General features: G+C 37.8%; 2 protein-coding genes across 2 annotated transcripts; both read left to right on the top strand.

Annotated features, from left to right (window-relative positions):
• Nucleotides 1-7195: 7195 nt before the first annotated feature.
• LOC130467584 (uncharacterized) lies at nucleotides 7196-8848 on the top strand. Its single transcript, XM_056836130.1, has one exon. The coding sequence runs from the start codon at nucleotides 7196-7198 to the stop codon at nucleotides 8846-8848; it is 1653 nt and encodes a 550-aa protein (XP_056692108.1).
• Nucleotides 8849-11169: 2321 nt separating this feature from the next.
• Nucleotides 11170-16380, top strand: LOC130467583 (uncharacterized). The gene is made up of 11 exons (XM_056836129.1): nucleotides 11170-11331; nucleotides 11430-11527; nucleotides 12067-12167; nucleotides 12251-12309; nucleotides 12487-13084; nucleotides 13171-13433; nucleotides 13531-13749; nucleotides 13820-13921; nucleotides 14017-14115; nucleotides 14196-14246; nucleotides 15865-16380. The coding sequence occupies exons 1-11, from the start codon at nucleotides 11170-11172 to the stop codon at nucleotides 16168-16170; spliced, it is 2058 nt and encodes a 685-aa protein (XP_056692107.1). The 3' UTR covers nucleotides 16171-16380.
• Nucleotides 16381-19337: the final 2957 nt, after the last annotated feature.

The raw sequence follows: 19337 nt of genomic DNA, 5'->3' as shown, positions 1-19337 counted from the left end.
TGGTTCGGCGGTTAACGTCTGCCCATTGCGAACCGCCCATTGCTTGGGGCTAGGAAACGATGACTTCCAAACCTCCACGCAAGGGGTACGAGCTTATGATAACTCCCGAAGGCCTGTATTGGGAAAAATCAACCTTGCCATACAAACCGAGCCTGTGGCACGCACCACGGAGTTTCAAATAATCGACATCAAGCCCACTTTCAACCTCCTCTTGGGGCGACCTTGGCTCCATGACTTAGGAGGTGTGGCTTCTACCTTGCACCAAATGGTTAAACTTAACCATAACGGGGTAATACTAGAAATCCGCGCCCCTCCTCTCGACGTCAGTTGTACTATGGTTGGAACAGCCGAAACTGCAGACGACCTTTATGGGTTTCAAATGGAAGAAACAATCCAGTTCATCGAAGATTATGATCCAGCATTGCTAGACCCGCATGCATCCCGAGTCATCCCTAGAATGCTGTTAGCTCAAGGTTATTTCCCAGGAACCCCATTGGGCATAAGGAAGAAGGAATACACATTCCATCCTTTTCCCGACAAATCTACTCCCTTTGGCTTAGGTTATGAACCAACGGAGGAAGATATTGCTGACCGCCTATCTAGGCTACGCCTTAACAAAGCCAAACAAACCACCCTCCTTCCCCCATATCAAAGGACCCTTAACGGGATGTTCGTTCGGGAAGGAGAAGAACACCCATGTTGTGATTTCCCTGAACCCTTCGTTCAGGATGGCTTGCTAAAACCCGGATTTGAAATTTTTCATGACTGCCACACCTTGGATGAGGCACCCCACCTCACCAAGACCAAAACAGCTGAAATATTGGACAACCAGGCTCTATGGACATTGTTTAACGAATCAAGGCCTATGGAGAACGAGACTGTGATGACTACCCTAGCTTTACAAGATGAAGGTTTCGATCCAACCCGGTTAATCTCTCCTGCATCAACGCTAAAAGAGGTCGAGAACGGATGGGTGAAGACATATCAGTGGGTCAATGCAAAAGGAATGGAATTCAAGATGAGTACCGGTGAAGGACCGAAGTTTTATGAGACTAAACCCCAGGCTTGAGCCACGTAGAGCACCATTAGTAAAAAGCGCCTAGTAGTTCTTTAGATTGATAGAAAAAAATAATAGAGACTTTAGATGGTCCTAAGGCCGCTTAGAATATAGGTCAGTTTTATTTCAGTGTGTTTTCCTTACTTTCCGAATCAATAAAGGCGTAATATTTCTCCTAAAATTTTTATTCTAACACTAAATAAACACCAAATGTACTTGCAAAATACAAAAATAAAGAGGCGGCCCACTATAGGCCCAACAAACAAAGCCCACTCGGTTTTGAAATAGTGCCTTGGGAACCAATTCCCGAAACCCACAAAATAAACCACACTATCCCATTCATATCCCCAAAACCTAAAAGGCCAACCAGTGTCATCATAAGAGCCAATCCATGCAACCCAAAATCAAAGGAAATCAAAAATCCAAAACAATGCAAATGTTACAAAAAAAAAACAGATTCATAAAACATAGATTCCATCATACCCTTCACTAACAACCCACCTCCAAAGCCTACACAAAGATCTTCATAACTTCCGCACCCTAACTCCATTTTCAAAACTGTTTCGAGTCACCAATAGAAAAAATTAATCCGGACAAAAATGCATTTCACGCTAACAGTCAAAAAAGCCTCCAAAATAGCCTCAAAATTAACTTTAAATACGAAGCAAAATATCAAGGCACAAAAAAAAGAAATAGAAATAAACGCAAGAACATGTGAAGCAAAGCGTCAAAAATTGACCGCCCAAGTCATTTTCAGCGCCCAGGGCTGGGCGCCGAAATTTCTGACGCCCCAGCCTGGGCGTTGAAACTCTCTGCCTGCCAAAAGTTTTCTTTTCAGAAGTGCTCGTCATTTTATCCGCACACAACGGAAAAATAACGAACACTTGGGGGGTACAGTACGTATCCAAATAGGCTTACCAACCAAGAATATAGCCATACAAATTAGTCGAATTTCGAATTTCATATTTTACACGACTTATGGCAAAAAAAATGGCAGATGAAAATAATGATAATACTTCACTCATTTGACCGACTAAGTAATATGTTTCCACCTCAGGGCATATCTACCGAAATCCGGCATACTAGAACTTATTCAAAAGCTAGAACTACGCGCGACCTGATTCTGAAAAGATACGTAGGCAATCCTTACCAAGGATTCGGTCCAATAAAAAAAAACAAATATTCTTTGTGCAAAAAGTGTTAGACATATAAAGTACATAAAAAAAGAGGAGAAACAAAAATAAATGAAAATGAAAAATAAAAAATACGCCTTTATTAAAAAATAATAAGAAGGAAAACAGAGTGCTAAAAATAAAAACAAACACAACTGAAATAAATGGAGGGCACCTACACCCTAGCAAGAACTACACTACTCTAGTTCTTCTGGATCATCAAATAAAGTCTTGTAGAGGGCAATATTTGCAGGATCCACTCCCACAGTCCTCTGCGGTGCCCCAATGTCAATCTCCATAAGAACCGGCTCCTGGACACTAACTTCCAAAGATGCCAAGGCTTCAGAAACATTCTCAGTTATAGCCCGCTCAGCCTCGAGGGCACAGGCAATGGTGGGAGAAGGATTATCATCAACTAGACTAGCCACTGTTTCTACAGGCGGCTGAGCCTTCCTGACCCATACATTGTTCCGGCGACGATCTCCGCGAGAGCTTGCATTTCTTTTAACAACAGCAGGTCCCTTCATGTTAGGCATCTTTTTAGGCCTGAAACTGGAACGGGGAGGAACTTCATTTCGCTTTCGATCAGGACGAGCTTTCATAGTCTTAATACTATAAGTACGAGGTCTGGCGGAATCAGGACCCTCATACTTGACACGAATACGAGGTATCAAAAGCTCAGCCGGCTCCCCATTACGAGCCTCAGTCCTCACATCTTTATCATCGGAGCTCATCCACAACTTGTAGTTTTCAGAAAGACCCACAAAGCCATTTGTAGCTACGGCCCAACGCGGGAGACCATCATAATACTTAGCCCACGCTAAGACCCGCGTTTGTGAAAAGGCCTCTACCTTAGGTGGTACCGTATCAGAAAAGGGGATAGTCTGCCTTAAACCATATTGACGCATGACTTGGTAAGGGAAAATATAAATGGGACGAGATAGCCCCAACAAAGAAACATAAACCGATACATCAGAACCCCCTGTCATAGTAGTCAAACCCCACCATGGTACCACCCACTTAATAGAACAAATGCCATAAGTAAAAAAGGAGGTCCATTCGGCCTCGTCCTGGCCTTGGTGCAAGTATTTTCGGTTACCCAAGGCTATAGGGCGATAATGTTTAGGATCAGCAGGAGCTTCCAAAAAGCCGTTCCGCAAGACAAATCTACAAAAACAGGTACGATCGAATCAAACGAATGAAAAGAAAAAAACGGTCCCTGGGCGCAGTTTCAACGCCCAGGACCAGGCGCCGAAAACTCTAGCGCCCAGCCCTGGGCGCTGAAACTCAGCCCCAGGCAAAAAAAAATATGCAAAAGGGACGTATTGAAGGAAATAATGCCCTTGGTCCAAGTATGCATTCTATGTTAAGTCTAATAAATGCGGTTCAGTATTAATTAACAAGTTAATAATTCAGTGAGATCAAGTGAGCTGAATGCCTAGCTAGAGGCCGCTTCAGTTCAAGTGGAATTAATGATATTAATCCACAGCTTACTCTTGACTGAACCCGTAGGGTCACACAAATAGTACGTAAACGGATCAAGTATTTAATGGCATTAAATACTCCATCTATGAATATTCGGAACCGACGGATCTTGGTTTCAGTGGGAGCTAAGATCGTCACAGGCAAGAAATGAATACTCCGGAAACGATGATATTGCCGGAAACGGAAATATGGATCGTATCGGAAATATAAATATTATCCAAGTCGTAGATGTTGCCGGAAACGGAAACATGGTACGTATCGGAAAATATTATCGGAAATGGAAATATTGCCAGAATCGGAAATATTGTCAGAATCGGAAATATTACCGGAATCGGAAAATAATTCCGGAAACGGAAATATTAAATATTTTTTCGAAACGGAAATTAATTCCGGAATCGGAAATATTAAATATTGTTCGTATCGGAAATGAATTCCGGAATCGGAAAATTTAATCGGAAGCGCATCGTACGAATAAGCATCGGACGAGGCCTGCCGGACGAGGCCCAGCACGAAGCCAGGCCATCGCCCAGCAAGCCAAGCGCGCCGCACAAACAGCCACGCCAGGCCCAGCGCAAGGCCAGGCCCAGCAGGCTGCGCAGCGCGCACAGCGCGCACAGCACGCGCAGCGCGCAGCGCGCGCGGGCGCTGCGTGGGCTGCTGCTCGCGCGCACGCATGGGGCCCATCGTGGCTGCCGTGCGTGTGTGTGCAAGTGTTTGTGTTCGTGCACGTTTCCTAAAACATGCAGAGTTCGGTTAATGATTAAATTCCTAATTCTATTTGATAAATTAATTAAATTAGAGTTCTTGTAGGATTCTAAGTTTAATTAATTTGTATCTGAATAGGATTTCGATTCCCTTTCCATACCCCTATAAATATGAGGCTAGGGCTCACAATTTATAACAAGTTTAAAAGTATTCAAAAGTGAGTTTTTGAGAGAAAATTAAAACACACATCTTGCTCATAAAAGTGCCGAAATTTTCTAGTACCTTAAGGGCGATTCTAGTTGGTCAATCTTAAGGCGGATCCGGACGTGCTGTGGACTATCTACGGAGGGACGACACTTGGAGTCCTAAAGACTTGTTCTTGTTCGGTTCGGGCGCAGCTAGGGAGGGCACGCAACAAAGAGTATGCATCTAAATTATGCTATCTGATTATGTGTAAATAATATGTTGTCCTGGGTTAATGGTTGTTTCCGCATGATCTATGTAATGTCATATGTATCATAACCTAACAGTGGTATCACGAGTCCCTTATTATTTTCATAATCTAAATTACATGAACATGGTTAAATATTACAAATTTGCAAGAATTAAAAGGGGTGATTAATTTTCGTAATTGTTAATTAATTGCAAATTGCGTTTATTTAATTATATCACTACTAGAATTCGCAGTTTTAACGACAACCTATTAACGACGAAATGAATTTTTTGTCGTTAATAATCTATTTGCACTATGTTACTACGACAAGCCCCATTGTTCGAAGTAATTGGTTAAAACTAAGAATAACAAATTTAATGAGTCTGTCGTTAATATGAACAAGTAAATAATTAAAAAAAAAGGAAAAAACAAGTCGTCGTTAATATACTCCAGCACAGCGCGATTTATTTAGGTGAAGCGGCAAATAAATTTTTCACTTAATTCTCAGAGTCAATAACGCGCAATTTTCTGAAAATCTTTGAAACCCTTCCTTTCCTCAATTTTCTTCAATCATCTCCTTCCTAAAACCTAACCCTAAACTCACGATTCATATTCAATTGGAAAATAAATAAATTTGAAGAACAAAAAGCCAGACAGAGGAGGAACGATATCAAGGATTGAAGCTGCTATAGTTGGAGTTTGTTACAAAATCTACGAAATTGAAGATTTAATCCTCTGAATCGGTATGTTTCGAAATTAGTTTTGGGCGTTTTTTATGGTTTGTTGATGTTCATATGTTGATTTCTTTTTTATGGTTTGTTGATGTTCATATGTTCAAATATGTACTTGATTTAGATTTTGTTACCAAATAGGAGGCCTATGTGCTGTTAATTTCAGACCTCATGCTTTGAATTTCATAGTAATAAATGCAGTATTCAGTTGGCAATGGAAGTTCCCCTCAATTCTCCCCTGTTTTGGTCAACTGTATTATGACTTCTGGTTTGCCTTCAAGCGCATATGGGTATATATTCTTGATATGTTATATTGTAAATATTGCTTTCTTGCTTGTTGGAGATTATAGTAATTGATAATACATTCAGACAAATTTTACAAGAAGTTCAATCCCAGCAAGGTCAATTTGCGGTATGCTCTGTAATCTGTATATAACAAAATTAAATTATGCATTTTTCCAAAGGTTTCAATATATACAATGTCCTGGAAACTCCATCATGAATGGACTTTCATATACGAGTCAGAACCTGCTTCTTGACAGAATGGTTACTCTCTGAGTCATGTGTGGCATTGGTTTCTTTCTCCCAAGGCTTGTGTTATGTTAGGAAATTTTTATTTGTTGTTCTTTTTTGAGTCTATTTCTAGGATAAGCTTCCTGGTATGCGTACTCTTTTCTGTTTTTGGGCAATTTGTTAAGATTCAGAGTGGTTGTTAATTTGTTTTTATATTTTTTTATATTTCTATTCTTGACTTGTGGTTAGTTTTGATTGCTAAATATTTGTTGATGTCTGACAAGTATGACTGGACCCGATACTGTAGAATAAACATCCTAGATATAATCTATGTATAAGCTTAAAATTGAGTTTAACCTGACTCATAATCCAGTTTAACCTTCTGTCCTCTGTGATCCTATATTTAAAATTGCAAGAAAACAGAACAAAAATATTAAAATGAATAATAAATAAATTCCAGGATTAAACAGATCCTTGACTGAATTAACAAGTTCTGCCTATATTCTGATCTTAATAAATAAATTCCAGGATTAAACTGATCCTTGATCTTAATTAACAAGTTCTGCCTATATTCTGAATTAACAAGTTCTGCCTATATTCTGAATTAACAAGTTCTGCATATATTCTGACATTTCTGATCTTAATGTCTAAAACCTGATATGAAGCTAGCCATAGTGATAAGAAACCTCTGCAACAACCCGATACATCTAAAAATCTAATACACCCTTCAGTTAGGTTTGATTCCCATCCAAAGTTTGAAAAAATATAGTATTGTCGTATTCCCATCCTAAGAATTAGGCTTGTATGCGTATAATATTTTTCATAAAGTTTTATATACTTTTAAGTGTATTAGGTCTTCCTTGGTTGACTTATATGACCAAGAAATCTAGTCGAGTCAGCATCATTGACTCAATATACTATGTGTGCGAAATTTTATGCTAGCCTGCATTTGCTGAAAATTGTCGTATTAGGTGTTGGATTATTGTACCTCTTACATTTATCATGATCGTGGACCGGTTTTTTTAAAATAACATATTCTTATCTTTGTTGATTCTCTAGGTAATTTTTTTCTGCCATTTTATTATTATACTTGGTGAAAATGACTCTCTGTAAGGATTGGATTTCCATTAAAGATTACATTGGTGATCCAACATATGCCGAGGGAGTTAATAATTTTTTAGACTATGCTTTTCAAAAGTTGAAAACTGAGACAATTCGTTGTCCTTGTACCAAATGTATGAATGGAGAATCCGGTGATCGTGAGAAAGTAAGGGAACATCTACTTGTTTTTGGAATAATCAAAAGATACACCTTCTGGTATCATCATGGGGAGGGGTTGGATGAGTCAGAAATCGTGTCTGACGAGGATCATGATGAGGGAGAAGACCATGATGAAATTTTTGATATTCTAAGGGATTTATATCCTGCGTTCAATGATGTTAGTCCCTCTGTTGATGTCAATGATGTCGAGGAGCCAAATGCCGACGTTAAAAGTTTTTATAACCTATTGAAGGATTCACAAGATCCGGTCTATGAAGGTGCTAAGAGTTCTACAATGTCTGCAATCTTGGAGCTTCTTCATATTAAGACTCTTGGTCGTTGGACCAATGAGTCTTTTAGCATGCTTCTCAAATTTTTGAAGAATCGGCTTTTACCTACAGGGTCAACTTTACCAGATTCTTACAAAGAGTCAAAAAAGTTCATGAGAAACCTCGGACTTTCCTATGAAAAGATCGATGCATGTGTTAATGATTGCATGTTATATTGGAAGGAGAATGAGAAGCTAGATGCATGCAATATTTGCGGTGCATCGAGATGGAAAACAAACAAACACAGTGGGGAAGACAAGTGTAAGTCAAATGGTAAAAAAATACCTCACAAGATATTACGCTACTTCCCACTAAAACCGAGGCTTCAAAGATTATTCATGTGTTCAAAGACTGCTTCTTTGATGAGGTGGCATGATGGTAAAAAGAAGAAAGATGGTACGATGCGACATCCTGTTGATGGAGCCGCGTGGGAGTCATTTGACAAGGAGTTTCCCGAGTTTGCATCAGATCCTAGAAATGTTAGGTTGGGGCTTGCCAGTGATGGTTTCCAACCCTTTGCAAACTCGAAAACACCTTATAGTATTTGGCCTGTAGTACTTATGCCATATAACTTACCTCCAGATCTTTGTATGAAGCAGTCTAATATACTTCTTTCGATGCTTATTCCTGGTCCTAAAGGACCCGGTGATGCAATTGACATATATTTGCAACCATTGATCGAGGAATTAAAAGATCTATGGGACACTGGTGTCGAGACCTTCGATGCAGCAACTCAACATCATTTTAATTTACGTGCAGCACTGATGTGGACAATTAATGATTTTCCAGCATATGCCATGTTGTCAGGATGGAGTACTAAGGGTTATTTGGCATGCCCTCGTTGCCTTAAGGATACACGATCAATGAGACTATCTCATGGGGGCAAAGAATGCTACATGGAGCATAGATGTTATTTGCCAAAGAACCATAGATGGCGGAAGGATAAGGATTCATTTGACGGAAAAGTTGAGCATGGTCTACCTCCTGAACCTTGTTCAATTGATGAAATTCTTCGTCAACTCGAGGATCTCGAGAACATTGTTTTGTCCAAGGATCCACATGTGAAGACAAAAATAAATCATGAGCTTAGGGGTGATAATTGGAATAAGAAAAGTATTTTCGAAACATTTGTTACGGCACAATTTAGATGTGATGCATATTGAGAAAAATATATGTGATAGTGTTCTTGGGACAATTATGAACATCAAAGGGAAGACTAAAGACACTATAAAATCACGTCATGACTTGGAAGCTATGGGGATAAGGCCCACATTGCACCCAGTCAAAGAAGGGGACAAATATAAGATGCCTCCAGCACCGTTTACTTTTTCTCCTGCCGAGAAGCAAAGATTTTGTAATTTTTTGAAAGAGTTAAAAGTACCTGACGGTTTTTCATCGAATATATCTTACTGTGTCAACACTAAGGAAGGAAAAATTTCAGGTTTAAAGAGCCATGATTGCCATGTAATACTCGAACATCTTCTTCCCTTGGCAATACGTGGTCTACTCACTCCACTTGTACGCGAAGCACTGATTGAGCTATCAAGGTACTTTACCTTATTATGTGCTAAAGTACTTAAAGTGAGTGAATTGAAGCAACTAGAGACCCAAATTCCTATCACTCTCTGCAAATTAGAGAAGGTTTTTCCTCCCTCGTTCTTTGATGTAATGATGCATTTGCCAATTCATTTAGCCGATGAAGCTATGATCGGAGGTCCTGTTCAGTTCAGATGGATGTATCCTATTGAACAATATATGTATAAGCTTAAATCTTATGTACGAAATAGGGCTCATCCAGAAGCTTCAATTGCGGAGGGCTATTTAGCAGATGAGTGTATGACCCTTTGCTCAAGGTATATGCATAATATAGAAACAAGATTTAATCGCCAGGAACGAAATTATGAAAATGCAAACGGCAGTGATGAAGCCTTGGATATTTTCAGCCATTCTGGTAGAGGTTTAGGAGCTCCAACTGTTATAAGTGTTCCCAGGCGTGAAATGGATCAAGCTCACGATTACATTTTGAAGAACTGCGACGAGGTTCAACCTTTCCTACAGTAAGAGTCTAAGAGTAAATATCTTTTCTTCATATTCACAAAAATTTTCTTTATATATTTATATGCTTTTTTGCTTACAGAGAGTATTCTGAAACTCATCCAATAGATGATTCTGGGATCACCGAAGAGGAATGGAGCGAGAATTTTAGAAAATGGTTTAAGGATGAAGTAAGGAATATATTTTAATACTTCGTATTTGATTTCCATACAAGTGAATTTTTTTATTAATTACTTTTTTCATTATTTAATTTTGGTAGGTTGCGCTCTTATATGAGAATAATAAGAGCAAGGAAATGGAAAATCTCCTCTCACTTTCACGTGGACCAACTGAATATGTAACATCTTTTAGTGGTTATGTTGTAAATGGATACAGATTTCGTACACAAAACCGTGATAAGAATTTGAGAACACAAAATAGTGGCGTGGTTGTCTTAGGAAATACGGGTGATGGAGATGAGAACATGGATTATTATGGAGTTGTAACAGAAATTGTAGAGATACAATATCTCGGAGGAAACCGGATTGTGCTATTTCGGTGTAACTGGTGGGATGTATTTGATAAGGTAAGAGGAATCAAAGAAGATGAATATGGAACCATTAGTATTAATTGCAATAGGCAATTAAAAACTGATGAACCATTTATCTTAGCTAGTCAGGCAAGACAAGCTTTTTATGCCACTGATAACATTAACAAAGGTTGGGTTATTGCATCCAAGACTCAACCGCGCAACTTGTTAGATGATGACAATGATGTTGATGAGCAAAGTGAAGCATACCAACAGAGTGAATTTGATAGACCAACATATGTTGCATCTTCCTCTACAAGTGCAAGCAGTGAAATCTGTAGAAGTCGGGTTGGCATAGATCCCATTATTGTGGAAGATATTTCAATCAAAAGTGGAGAACAACAAGCTCCTGTGAAGAGGAGAAGAGAGGAATGATTCGTTACCTGTTGCAGTTGGTATTATTGTGGTGGTTTAGTTATGTGTCAATTTTAGTTTTTTTTGGGGGGAGTTTAGGTTTATAAAAGATTTATTGGTCAATTTTCTATTTGCTTTTGCTTTCCAAAATCTTGACCACCTGACTATTCGTTCCGTAATTGTATTTGTTGTGGTTTTATTGGATTTTTTGTTTGACGTTTTGGTTTTACGAGCTGTTTTTCCAACTAAAAAGTGGATTGGTTGAATAAGAATGCTCACTGTAGTTGCGACTTGCTGGAATTAGGTTTTTATGAGTTTGATTGATAATTTATTTGTGAGAAATTGGTTTGATTTTTGAGTTGAATATATTGGACTGTTTTAGTCAATGCTGAGTTCATTCTTGCGATTTGCATTTGTACAGATTTCTCTTATACGCTTTGACATGATTTCTGTACAAAGATATATATGCCTTAGATTCAGTCTTGGTCTTGGTTTCTGGCATATGGTATGACTGATTGCTACAGGCCTGCTATCATTGTTCAGGCCAGTACGCTGTTGTGTAGGGCAGTTGCTGTGCAACAGTTCTGCTGTTTGCTCTGCTGCAGTGCTGCTGTAATCTGCTGCAGTGCTGCTGTACTCTGCTGCAATGCTACTTTCCTCTGCATTTATGTCTGTATTCAGTTTTGTTTGTGTTGTCTTATTCCTGGTTTTCTCCCTGGATCTGGTGTTTAGGTGCAGTCAGTCTGTTGGCTTGTTCTGGAATGCAGGTTGTTTTGTTGGCAGGGTCGTTGTTGTTGTCTACTTCAGCCTGGTTGCTTAGTTCAGCTAGTGTTTCTGCTGAGTGTGGTTTGTTTGCTGCTGGCTAGTGCTCTAGTTCCTGGTTCAGCGTGTGTTGATATGCTTATGGTCAATTTTTGTGTCATGTTGCTGTTGCGTTATTGTTGTTTGCTGCTAGGGTTGCTGGTTGTGTTTGGTTGTGCTCCCAATTGAATAACAAAAAAGAAAGTAAAAATAAAAAGAAAATCATAACATGAATATCTGACAACGATTTTTGCAAAGAGATTGTTTGCACTCAGTTTAAGCAGAATGGAACAGTAGACAAGTGGTAGCATTATAAACCAAAATGAACTTGTTAAGAGTCTAAGTTTCATAAACTTACCCAGGCTGCCCACAGTTGTTGCACACAGAAGCATTTGGACATTCTCTAGCAAAATGCCCAGGCCGCTTGCAGTTCTTACATAGGTAATTTTGCCTGGAAGAGAAATTTACAATCAAAGCAAAGCAGTAGTTAGTAACAGATGAACGAAGTTCGAAGAACTGAATTTTGTTTTGCATTTTGCACCGGACCGATTGGCTATTGAACGAAGAACTGAATTCTGTTTTGCATTTTGTCTGTGTATTCAGTATCATTCAAAGTTGCATTTTGTCTGTCTATTCAGTAGAGGATGTTCTTATCAGAAGCTTTATTGTTCCATGTAATTACAGTATAGAAGCCTCATTTTCTCGTAAGTTGCACATCAGCAGTATGCATCGAAGATTAGAAGGTTAAGCATGATCCGATTCTGTGATGACTATTGTGTTGTGCCAGCTGAGTGTAAAGTGTTAGGGTTCAGTCGTCAGCTAGCACATTTAATGTCTGACATTCTGGTTTTGCTTAGTGTCTGCTTTGATTTGTTGTTGTTTTTCTGGTTGTACAAATTAGATTTTGACCAAAGTTGACTTTGGTTAACTTTGATGGTTTTGTTAGTTTTTTATTTTCAATTTTGTGGGTTTTAGTTATTTGGTTGTATAGTATGACTTGACTTTGACCAATGAACAATGCAGGAGAAAATGGTTCTTCCCAATGGGTCTGCACAACAATCTTCTATGGTAAGATCTAAACGCGAGTACGTACCACCTCTTATGCTGGCAAGGGGTCGTGGTAAGAGGTTAGCTGATTTGTATTCTTCCAAAACAAATGTTGAAACCAATGCCTCCATTGGAAAGGAGAGTAACCTCCCTAGTCATCCTGCTAACAATTTTTTACCATCAAAGAAACGCCATCTTGCTCATTCTCAAGCTCGCACTGATTCTGTCATATTAAACAAAAATGATATATCTTTTGTTGATCCCTTAATGGTTTCCAGTCGTCGTTGTTATGGTCCTAATGCAGAAAGTCATTATTTAGATGAAGATATACAATTCGAAAGAGACTTTGTAGAATATGCTTCTGATGAGAACGAGGCTGAGAACGAGGTTGAGAACGAGGCTGAGAATGAGGTTGCCAATGATAATGAACATGGTGATAAGTTTGATACGAGAATTCATGAGGATGTCAATGATAATGATCATGGTGATGAACCTCGTGAGAACATTCATGACAATGTCAATGATAATGAAATGGAGATATCTCCGACCAACACTATTCAAGAGGATGCAAATGGTAATAATTTAACATCCGATTTATGCCTTTGAATTATTCTTTTTTTTATGTTAATCATTTTATGTTTTTAAATTGTTTGGTTGAAGGTGGTGGTCAATCTACTACAAAGAAGAAAGCTGATAATGAAAAAAGGAGGGGAAGAAACAAGTGTAAAAAGATTGCTAAACTGAAACCTAATGAGAAGCTGCAAATTCAATTCTTTAACAATCGGGCAGTAGGGGATAATCACAATGTGTTTGCCAGACATCTTGGTATTATAGTACGAAATACTAACATGTGTCCGGTCAAAGTGCACAAATGGGCAGATATTGGAGACAAAGAAAAAGAACACATGTGGGCAGCAGTCACGGTAACATGATTTTTATGGATTTGGTTATGTTATTGGGGTTTCCATTTTTAGTCTGACATTTCACTCTTTGATTTGTTTTTCTTTTACTTGATTCCAGGATTCCTTTACTAATGAAAATATGGAGGCCTACAAGGAGCATGTTTTGGACCATATGAAGGAGTTGTGGAGAAAATGGAGGTCAGACTTGTTAAGGTATAAAATCATTCATAAGAAACTCACCTTAAAAGCTGCATACAACGCTTCTCCACCTGATGGGCTTAATAAGAGTGAGTGGCAGTGGCTTATTAAGGAGATTTTTTCAAAGCGAGAATTTAAGGTAAAATCACTTAACTATAATCCCTTTTCCTTTATAATGTGTTCCGAAATTTAATTTTTTCGAATTTCAGGAAAGAAGTGCCAGGAACTCTAATAATCGGGCTCAGTATCTTAAAGAGTTAATGCCTCGAACTGGGAGCAAGCCTTTTAGGCAAGTCATTTGGGATGATTTGGTGAGAAAGAATGATTATTAATACCTAATTTCATAGGTTCAGGAAGTTTGGAATTAAATTCACATGACAACTGATTATTTTCTTTGTTATGTAAGGGAGGAAATAATGGGAAGAAGCCGAGTTTGGTTGATGTATTCTACTCCACTCGAAAGAAAGGAACTCAGCTTCCAAATGCGGAGACAACGCAAAAATATGTATGTCTGTTGAATGCTTTATTTTTGTTGGCCCGTTTTTTTTAGTTAATGTTAATGATCTTGTTTTTGCTATGTTATAGGAAGAACTTCGGGAAACAATGGCAAAGGATCCATCACTTTCTCAAGTCGAGGTAAATACTCTTCATCTGTCATTTCTCATCCATTCAGTTTTGAGTTTGAGAATTTTATAAGATCATCCTGCAAAAAATACTGAAATGATAAGTAGTTAGTATAGTGTTATCTTCAAGTGATATGATTATTTGCCACTGTATAGTATTTGTTTGTTAGGAATCATCAATATTTAATTCAATTGTCACTACAAGAATATTGATTATGTAATACTGGTAACTATACATAGAGTTTAGTCTTTCATGTTTGGTTCTGCTCTCACCTAGCTCCGTCAGAGTGGTTTTGTGTTCTAGATGAAAACTAATGTAGGTTGAAATTTATTCTGTCTCTATGTGGCCATTATGTTCATAGCCGCCCGTGAACTTTTAGTAGCTAAGAATTCCATATTTTAGTTTCTGTAGTTGCGGGTTAATAACATAACACAGATTTTCAGAGAGAAAAAGGACTTGCTATTACATTACAAAGAAGTTAATTATTGCCATGATTGATCTACATGTTACCATAAAAATAGTTGCTTAGTTTGGAATACTAAGCATAGTAAGGTATTTCAATAAAGGTGATTGAACACGCCATCATCAAATCCTTTGATACATTTTTCTCCTCTTCTATACCTTCACCTTCTGATGGTACTCATTCTTACTTTTGTACTAGTAAGTTTCTGAACCTTTAGTAGAACAGAAGTTATGCAGAAGAATGCCCCCCCCCCCCCTTCCCTCTCTCCCCTTGGCACCTTTTATCTTGGTTAATATCTTGTGTCTCTGTCATGTTAATGAGAAAGCTGTGCTCTCTAAAGTTTCTGATTTTGGCTGGTTTTGCTAGGATCATAATAGAGAAATGATTGTTGACGTATTTCTTGGTGTCTTGTGTTGTGGTTGATATTCAATATAATGATACTCCTCAAGATTTTTTTTAGCATAACAAACAGGACGTTTAGTTTTGCTTCGTCTCCTAAAGACTATCTGTCTGTGTCAAAAACTTGACCATATCCCAGTCTCTTTTTCATGTCCTGGATATTCATACATTTTTTGGTTTTGGTCTAACTCAACTCTGGTGGATGTGGAACATATGAAAATGAACTGGTCTGATTAAACGACGACTTTAGGTTTTAATAGTGATGTTTATTGTTTAACCGTTGCCTAGCTCTTCATCACCCAAGTTTTGTTTGTGTGATCATTCATGGACTTGTTTGTCTTGCATTTTTGTGTTCATTAGATTGTGAGTTGTTTCTTTGTCTTCGTCACCCTCGCTTTCTTCTTTCAGTCTGTCCCGCTTTGTTGAACCAACGATTCTCACTGCTTAGTTGGGGTGCAATTCTGAATGGCATTACCAACTCTTACTAGGCCTACTACTCTCCTCTAATTCTCTTTTGGTGTTTGTGTATGGTACGTTTAGGCAGTTTTAGCGAGTGACTAGTCTGAGTTTTTCTGTACTAAATAATTTCAGGGTCTTTGCTTACCTTATCTGGGCAGGGTATTTCCTTGAATGGTGCATCCTTTAGTACTACCTTTTCAATTGTGATCAGGCCTTATTATCTACTTCTTGTCTCGAAATACCAATAATAGATCTTCATGTGCAAATGTATTCTTCATGTACTAATGTAATTTCTTTGTGTTCTGCTAGGTAGTACAACAAGTTTTTAAATCAAAATCTCGAGATAGGGTTGTAGGTTTTGGAGGAGGAATAAAGCTTAAAGATGTAAGGGGACCACAACCCAGTAGAGTAGAGCTTCAAACTAAATTGAATGCTGCCAACAAACATAATGAAGTTCTTGCAAATCGCGTGGAGGAAGTACAAGCCGAGAACAATGAAATGAAGGAACGTGTTAGCTTGGTTGAGTCTAGAATGAAAATGTTTCAAGATGCATTGGTGTCGCAACTTAATGTTACTATTCCAACTTCACAAGCAGGATCAGAAATGCAAGAATAGGTCGAAGCTGCTACACATCAGTTTTAGATATTTGGTGCAAATTTTCTTACTTTTTTTAAGAACAAGGAATCATTGAGATTTAATTCTTAGTATGGACCAAGTTATATATTTGACGTTATTAGTTTGTTTTGACTCACATTGAATTTGTTTATTATAAATCTTTTGTAATTGATTACGTTAATTAATATAAATTTAGTGTAATATTCTATATACTTTTTATGGTTTTGAATGAATGGCAGGTTATATATATTTTTCATATTTACGACAAACTATATTTATTTTAGTCACATTAACGACGAAATATTTTGTCGTTGTTGGACGATAATTAAAATTATTGTGTCAATTTGATTCTCTTTTTACGTCAACTATGTTGGTCGTTATTTGCTCTTTGTTTGACGTCATTGAATACGTAATAACGACGAACAACCTTTTTGTCGTTAATAAATAACGACGAACAACCTTTTTGTCGTTAATAAATAACGACGAACAACCTTTTTGTCGTTAATAAATAACGACGAACAATAATTTCGTCGTGTAAAATTCACGACGAACGTTGACGTTAATACTAATAACGTCGGAAGCTATTACGACAAAAATCACGACGAACTTTGTTCGTCGTTAAAAGTTTTAACGACGACTTTTTCGACTTATAACGACGAAAAAGTTTGTCGTTAAAATCCCCTTTTCTAGTAGTGATACGTACGCAGTTTTTCGGCAGTTTCTTCGTTACTCATCCGAATTGAGTGATTTTTGTGTCAATTCCGCATGTAAAAGGCATTCTAAAATTTTGACAAAAATATATTTTTCTGCCGAACCCAGAATTCTCAAATTCGAAGCCTAACTATGACTTTTTGAAGGTTTTAGTTTTTCGAATGCAAAAATTTCGTAAATTTAAGATGTTAAATTAAATATTTGCGATTCTTGTTGATAAATCTTGAATTTTTGATTGACCTACTGCATATGTTTAACAAGTTTGAATGCCTAGTCTTGTTAATTATGCAATCTAATTTGTAATTATGATTAATTTGTTGAAAATTAGAATAATTTAGAATTAATTTGATTTTCATAATTAATTGTAATTTAATTAGAAACCTATGATTAAAAACCACCATAAAAATTGTAAGTTTATGATAAATTTTAAATTTTTATGACCTAGACTTGAATCCATAACAATCGGAAATCAATTGGATAATAAATTTTCGATTTTTCGCCCTAAAATTATGAAATTAATAATATTTATTAATTTGTCATTAATTTTATAAATTTTAAATTTTTTATGCGATTCGTTCATATAACTTGCACGCACAAAGCAATGGACGCTTCGTGTTACCCTTAAGGGGTGTTGTATAATGCGGGCATGCGACGACGAGCAAGGGAGCTCGTCGCCCGTGCGGCACGAATGCAATGAGCAAGGGCGTAGTGCACGAGCACAAGGCAGCAGCCCTGCCTTGTGTCGTGGGCCACGAGCAATGGACGAATGGGCATGGGCGAAGGGCGAGCCAAGGCAGTCGCGTGTGGGCAGCAAGCGAGCTGCGCCACAACGCGCACTGCCTCGCGCAAGCGCGCGCAGCGAGCGCAAGCTCGCGTGCCACGAGCGCTGCGCCCAGCGTTGATCGCGCGCAATTGCTCGCGCACAGTGAGCGATGGCTCGCGCGCCCAGCGAGCGATGTCGCGCGCCCAGCGAGCGATGTCGCGCGCCCATCGAGCGATGGCTCGCGCGCACTGCAAGCGATGGCTCGCGTGCGACGAGCGCTGGCGCGCGCGCAGCAAGCACCACAGCGTGCGATGGCTTGCGATGGAGATGCAGCAGCTATGCGACGAGCGCATGGGCTGCGCGCATATGGCCAGCAATGGCTGTATGCGTGCGGCCCATGGGCGTGCAATGCGTAGGGTGTTTGCGTTACGATTAGACCGTTTTGAATGTTTAATTTGAAAATTTCAGTTCACGTAATTTTAATTAATTTAAAATGAATAATTTAAATTATTTTCTTGGATTTTAATTTTGAATATTGTAATTATAATAAATTTTATTTATTCTAATTATTTTACTAAAATTAAAATCATGAATTAATTTAAATACGACTGAAATTAAATTAAACTTTTGGATTCAATTATAAATTGATATGAGCTTTAAATTTTAATTAAATTTGTATGTTTCCGGTTGGACTAGAAATACATTTTTATGTTTAAAATTAGTAAAGCATATAAATTTATTGGTTTAAGTGGGAGCGCTTTTTAGTCATAAACTCTTGATTAGGTCTACAAATCCTTAAGGTTAAAACAACTTGATTAGAATTAATAAGGACTGAATAATTGGTAGATTATTGGTGCCCTTGATTAATTGCTGCAAATATTTACGTGATGCATAATGTGTTTTACTAACCAGCTAAGTGGGCCATTCATGATAATGAATGGGTGAATGGTATATATTGTATATGTACTGTTTTGCAGGTTATGAAGTGACTAGTATGGCCCAAATAGGATAGAAAATATGGTCTGCGTACCATTAATTTGAATGTAATTGGTCTAAAGAACCAAAGTTATTTTTCAATTCAAATATGGTCTGCGAACCATCAAATAGTTGTAATTAGTTATAGCTTATCCTATTTGAAGAAAATGGTGCCTCCCACGGAGATTTTCAAGACGGACTTTGAAGTTAAAGCTTCAAGATGAAGTCGGGCCATACTAGATCACAATTATCTTATGCATGTTTTAAGTTATTTATTGCTTTTAAATATGTCTTAAAATGCATGAGATCAAAAGCTTGATTATGTTGCATGATTAAGGATTTTAGTTCACTTAAAATCTAACCAACATAGTAAGAGCCTTAAGTTCCAAACTTAAAAATTGAGTTAAAAGGTGCCATGCCAAAATATACACTGTTACCTTTCTAAAAGGATTTATTGCAGTGCAAGATATTTAATTATAAACAATAATTAAAACATACATTGAAGCATGCAAAGTCTAAACATTTATCATGAATAATAACTTGAAAATCAAAGCAATCATGCAATTTCAACAAGTTATTAGCATTTTATTCGAATTTATTGTTCCGGCAGGTGTGAATAAAATGATTCCAAGATCCTAAAATCATTGAAGAACTAAGCACAGTTTGTCGACTTAATCCTAAAACATCTTAGGTAAGCAAAAGCCTTTTGCTAATAGTC

The sequence above is a fragment of the Spinacia oleracea genome, chromosome 2 (assembly GCF_020520425.1).
Source record: "Spinacia oleracea cultivar Varoflay chromosome 2, BTI_SOV_V1, whole genome shotgun sequence".
Classification (NCBI taxonomy): Eukaryota; Viridiplantae; Streptophyta; class Magnoliopsida; order Caryophyllales; family Amaranthaceae; genus Spinacia; species Spinacia oleracea.
The sequence above is the reverse complement of the archived record's forward strand: the minus strand, read 5'-3'. Positions and strand labels throughout refer to the sequence as shown.